The sequence below is a fragment of the Dendropsophus ebraccatus genome, chromosome 7 (assembly GCF_027789765.1).
Source record: "Dendropsophus ebraccatus isolate aDenEbr1 chromosome 7, aDenEbr1.pat, whole genome shotgun sequence".
Lineage (NCBI taxonomy): Eukaryota > Metazoa > Chordata > Amphibia > Anura > Hylidae > Dendropsophus > Dendropsophus ebraccatus.
Window position 1 is genome coordinate 42,420,667 of NC_091460.1, and position 6,155 is coordinate 42,426,821.

The 6,155-nt window shown below is 42.2% G+C and overlaps 1 protein-coding gene across 1 annotated transcript in view; it reads right to left on the bottom strand.

Moving 5' to 3' along the window:
* Window positions 1-3,103, bottom strand: part of NSG1 (neuronal vesicle trafficking associated 1) — a 63,341-nt gene extending 60,238 nt beyond the window's left edge. Inside the window, exons 1-2 of the mRNA XM_069977401.1 lie at window positions 2,879-3,103; window positions 2,347-2,497 (exon numbers count right to left, since the gene is read on the bottom strand). Of these exons, the coding sequence (XP_069833502.1) occupies window positions 2,347-2,475 (129 nt within the window). The 5' untranslated portion in view covers window positions 2,476-2,497; window positions 2,879-3,103. The remainder of the gene's footprint in view (window positions 1-2,346; window positions 2,498-2,878) is intronic.
* Between the last annotated feature and the right edge of the window lie 3,052 nt (window positions 3,104-6,155).

A 6,155-nucleotide genomic window follows, 5' to 3' on the forward strand; every position in this document is an offset into this window, starting at 1 on the left:
GACAGCGGCTATTACACAGTGCAACGGCCAGCAGACCGTCGCTATTATTGCCGTATAATCCCCTGCGGATTACAATAACAGGCAAGTGGCTGAATATAAACACGTTCTGCATACATTTTCCTGTGGATTTTCTCTGCTGAAGTTACCCCCTTTTAGGTGTAGAAGGGGTAAAATACACAGAGAATTCACAGCACAATTTGCACATAAACCAGGAAGATTCTGCTATGGATTCAAAGTGGAAAATATCACATGGTCATAGGCTAACGGAGAGCTATTTATAGGACCCGGGCCTACACATCATGTGATTTACAGTTATTGGTAACTACAGAAGATCTCTATGGAGGACATATAGACGTCATAGACAGAGACTATCATCTATAAGAGCCAAACAAAGACAGTGGAGGAGATTTATTACACTGGTATAAAGTGAAACTGGCTCAGTTGCCCCTAGCAACCAATCAGATTCCACCTTTAATTTTCCAAAGAGTCTGGTGTGGCATAAAAAATGAAATCTGATTGGTTGCTAGGGGCAACTGAGCCAGTTTCACTTTACACCATGTTTGATAAATCTTCCCCAGTATCTCTAAATTTGTTATAACAGGTCCATTCATGTATTACACGACTGGCCATTTACTTTAGTGGCTACTATGAAAAAATATATTTCCTTATGCAGCAGTGGCCTATCGATGGGTATATTCAGGTATACAGACCTGCAGCGATTATCTGATCTCTAGGCCGCCTTTAAGAGACAGCCTCTTTAAGAATTACTAGCCAATTATAGCAACCTATGTCTACAGTGACTGGAAGCATGTTGGCCACACCATCATCTCATCACATGATACTAAATGCTTGTATCTTTATAATCTTAGGGCAAAATACATAAATGTCATCATCATCATCATCATCACTAACATCATCATTTCCTTCTAACAGTGACTCACTCTATTCAGCAGATGTAGCAGAGCTCAGTTTGTCATTACAGCAGAGCAGGTTTTACATAGGCCTGCAAAACTACACTTCCCCTTTACATAGGCCTGAAAAATTACAATTCCCATCATGCAAGGATAACCTTGACTGTTCTTGCATGATGGGAATTGTAGTTTTGCAACAGCTGGAGGGTCGAAGGTTCCCCATCCCTGCTTTAAGTATATGATCGGCAATGAGATCACATAGTGACATCACCAGGTTTACCCATAAGGACGTTTGCTGGTCACCACTGCAATCCAACTGCATGATCCCAATGACTATATAATTAATTCTATCATCATGGAGCAGCGGACTGACATAAAAATCACCACCGACACCATACACGATATTAAAGAGCATCTAATCCAAAAGCCGCTTATACAAATGCAGCGCTATAACACAAAATGCTAATATCACCACACGGTCTTCATGTGGGATTAAGAAGTGATCACGGGTAGGGGCAGGGATTATTCCGGACTTCCTGTCACTGATCTCATTGAGGAACTCTATTGCGTAAAATGGCTGATAACAGGGAACAATAGATTATATTCACCTACACAGTAAATAGAGATGAGAAAACGTTAAAGAGGTTAAAAAGCAAACAAACAGCTGTGTTCTTTTAGAAATAGCACCACTCATGCCTTCAGGTTGTATGTGGTATTGCAACTCAGTTAACTGCAATTGAAGTAAATGGAGTCAAGTTGTAATACCACACACAACCTGAGGACAGGGGTGGCACTGTTTATGAAAAAAGCAGCCATGTTTTTTTTTCTAATTATGGATAATCCCTTTAAAGTTTTGTGTCCTTCCAGCATTAAGATAATTACATTTATATATATATATATATATATATATATATATTAGCATGTTAGTATATAATAATATAATACAAAATAATAATAATAATAATAATAATATGACATAGCATTAACAATAGAGCAATATAACCTATGTTCTCATACAATTACCTACACCGCATCATCCCTTCAATCCAGGGAGCTATACTGTATGGCAATGTTTATCAATGGCATCCAAGCAGGAATAGAATGCCAGAACTACAGTGATCAATGACACATTAGCAGAGATGAAAGAAATAGGGAACGTAATGTTCCAAATCAATGCAGATTACTGTCATTCACGGATTTACTAGCAAAGTCATAATCATATATACTGAGGATAATATACTGATATCTGGAGATCTGATTTTACATATTAGAGGATACATTTGTATCTAATAGTATAATACAACATGGGAGGAGGCTAAAAACACTCTATACCATGAATCAGCCCAAAGAGGTGCCCATTGTCTACCAGCCTATGTATAACAAGGACGGATGGGTTGGTGCCCACCTTTGTCTAATGCCCCCCCTCTATACGTACCTTGTCTGGGGGTGGGAACTGCAGTTGATTGACATCCAGAGGGGTCATCAATGGGATGGTGTCAAATCCATCTTCGCAGATAGGAGGCTTTGTCCCCTTCTCGCTAAAATTATTGCCCAGCTTCACCATTCTGTAGAACTACTCGGCGCCCCTGCAAAGCAAAATCAAAGCAGAAAGTCTCAGCAAAGGCAACTCCACCTTGTGCTGCCACCAGGGATGGGGACAATGAATTACAGTAATGAGGAGCCCCCAGATGATGAACAAAAGCAGTAACTCAAAAGAAGAAGGAGGTGAGGGGAGGAGGAGGTGGGGGCTGCTTACACATCTTCTAGGAGGATAATGCTACCCCACTTGGCTGCTGCGCAAGAAGCAATCCCTCCCTGACCATCATCCCCATCAGGAAATAATGCAGATTGCTCCTGTTTAATAATGCAAAGCCTTTTTATCATCAGGACAGATTGCAAGTGATGGCCTCCTGCATGACACAAGACATTTCCTATTGATTAGCCGAATAACAAGATTGTGTACTCACCAGGGGAAGGATGAGAAGCGATACCTGCTGGTCACCTTCGCCTTCTGTAGGGTGGTCACTAGTTGTGGGGGGTACTCCTTGCTTATGGAGGGTCTCTGTGTGGACAACTGCAGATGTGAGCAGGAGCTGGAGACAGGGTGCTGCTGGGTTTGACACTTACTGATAGCTAGATTTGCATGGACCCATGGGTTTGCAGCTTAGAGGCTGCTGCTGAATCCAACACAAAGAAGCCCCCTGGAGGCCACCATCAACTCCTCCTCCCCTCCTCCTCCTGTCCCTCCCTTGTAACTGGTGCAAACCATCATCCCATCCCCACCAGCAGCAGCAGCACCTTCTACCCAGGTTGTGCCTGAGCTGGGGGCTTTTTACATTGTGTATATTGTGGAAGCATCAATTAACCCTTCCTGTGCTGCTGCGGGTGCTGCCTGCTGGAACTGGATGAGATGATGGTGGAATCGATAGGTCATGATGAGGTTTAGAGTAAATGGAAGTAATGAAAAGCAGATTTTTGCATTGCCTGATGATGATCAGCCATAGGTCTGATCATTTATTTTGCAAACTAATAAAGAATCGGTGGATAGATTTTAATGTAAATAATTTATTGATTGATTATTACATGACTTATTCCTATGGCCATACACACAGCAATTTATCCTCCATCTGCTACTGGGTAAAATTAGAGCTACAAAATGGGGAAATATTAGACATCATACAATACACATTCATAGGGCGGCATGGTGGCTCAGTGGTTAGCATTGTTGCCTTGCACTTTGGTTCAAATCCAACCAGGAAAAAAGCTGTGTGGGGTTTCTATGGCTAATCTGGTTGCCAAAAACATACTGCTAGAATAATTCAGATTCTGGACAGTGAGGGATGACAAAATTTGTACAGTGCGTTGGAGTATGTTGGTGCTATATAAATAATATGTGTATGACATGTATGGCATCGTATATAAAAACCTGATGGACAGGAGCCTGGACCGCAAAAAAGTAAGACTTGCACTTATACCGACCATTTTGCAGTCAAGGCTCTATAGACTTTTATCCTCCTAGGGGCATTCACGCGTTCCGTAATTATGGTCTGTGCGCAGACAATGTGCTAGAGAATTTGGAGCCCCTGGCATCATCATTCAATATGAAACTCTGAAACAGTTTAAATCTTTTGTCCACCGTACTGATACAGCATGTCAGTACAGTAGCGGCAAGATTTAAACAGTTTCAAAGCTCCCAGCACCATAATCAATGATGATGCCGGGAGTTCCGAATTCCGGTCCGTAGCACATTGCCCGCACACAATCTATAATTACAGAGTGTGTGAATTCCCCCTTAAGAAGTGCACAGCCTGTGATCAAGGACGCCACATCCATGGGCCACCCGCAATCATGGACTGCACATTACGGTCTGTGTGGACAAGGCCTTAAAGTGAATGTACCATTAGAAGTAGTGAACTTTTTTCCAGTACCTTGTCAGCACCTCCATTAGAATCAAGCATGGCCGCATCACTGAGGAGAGATCCTTATACTGGGGCTCCTGAGCCCGCCTCCAGTGCATAGAGTGGGCCAGTGCACAGGTGGAAAATGGTCCAATTGCAGGAGACCATGCCGCCGGGATTCCCGTGTTGGCACCGACCAGGTAATGGGGAAAAAAATCCACTACTCCTATTGGTACATTCGCTTTAAGGTTTATGTGACGAGGCAAAATGTTGTGATGCACATGGGAGTCTTTCCAAAAGACCACCTCTCTGAGAAGACCACCCTCTTATCCAGACCAGATTTCATGTGATGGTTTATTAGTGGACTGTATGGCTCTTAAAGAGATTTCACTGTAATTATTAAAAATATACATTCACGGACCTTAGCTTTAAGAGATTTTATCCCATGGAAAAACAATGATAGATTGTTATGTTTTAATAGGCTAAAAGTCATATGCTTTGTGTTTTCTGGTATACAGTATATGAAAACCGTGATGGAGTGTCAGATCCGTTTTGTAATGGACCAGGACCACCAGTACATGACATGGCTCTTTTAGATGGTTTCATTATCAGCTGATTGAGTGTTCATATGTTGCGTTTACACGGAACGATTATCGGGCGAATTGGCACGATAACGATCGAATTCGCACGATAATTGTACGTGTAAACGCAGCAAGCGATCAAACGACGAGCGAGAAATCGTTTATTTTGATCTTTCAACAAGTTCTTAAATCGTCGTTGATCGTTCGCAAAAAAATCGCAGATCGTTCCGTGTGAACAGTCGTTTGCCGATTTAAACAATGTGTGAGATAGGCTTTAAGCGATCGCAAAACAATCGCAAAACGAATTTCTGTACGATATATCGTACAGTCTAAACGCTGATCGTTATGGAAAAAAAAAACGTTACTCTGACATTGTTAATCGTACGATCAGGCGAATTATCGTTCCGTGTAAACGTAGCAATAGGAACGCTCATTGCCAACAATCAGCTGGTGTAAATGAGTTGGTGATCAGCCAACAAGAATGTAATCATTTGTTTGTTTGCTGATCACCTCTTTTGTGCCATCATTAAGTTCTCATTATAATGAATTTACAGGGCTCCAGGATTGGTCAAGCCTTGTGAAGACTCAATCGCCCAGATCAGGACTGATACCTGTTAGCCTGTCTAAAAAGGCCTTTAGGGTATGTGCACACTACAGAATTTCCGCAGAGACTTTAAGTGGATTCCGACGGGCGACCTCCGCTTGAAGTTCTGCCCGTTCCATAGAATCAATGATACAGTATTTGCAGAGAGATTGTCAATTCATGTCAATTCTTTGGGTGGACATCGAAATTCACAGGCAAATATTGAGTCTATAGAACAGGCAGAACTTCAAGCGGAGGCCACCCGGCAGAATCTGCTTGAAGTCTGAGGGAAATAGGGGAGGATAATCCGGCACGAATTACGTTGCTCGCGCCTGTGCATCTCTGCCTGTACCATAGACTCCATTCTATGGTCGGGCGGATTCCATCGTCCATCGAAAGAATTAACATGTTAATTGACAATTGACGGCTGAATTCAGCTCTGGCAGAATTGGAGCAGAATTTGAGCAGAATTTAAGCGGAATTTGAGTAGAATTGAAGCAGAATTCAAGCCACATTGACTTCTATAGGATTCCTCTCACGGAATCCGTCCAAAGAATTAACATGTCAGGGTATATGCACACTGAGCAATTCTTGCAGAATTTCAAGCGGATTCCACGTCAAAATGAGGGCAGAATTAACTAGAAATTACGTCTGTAAAAAAAATGAGCAGTCTTGGCTCCCA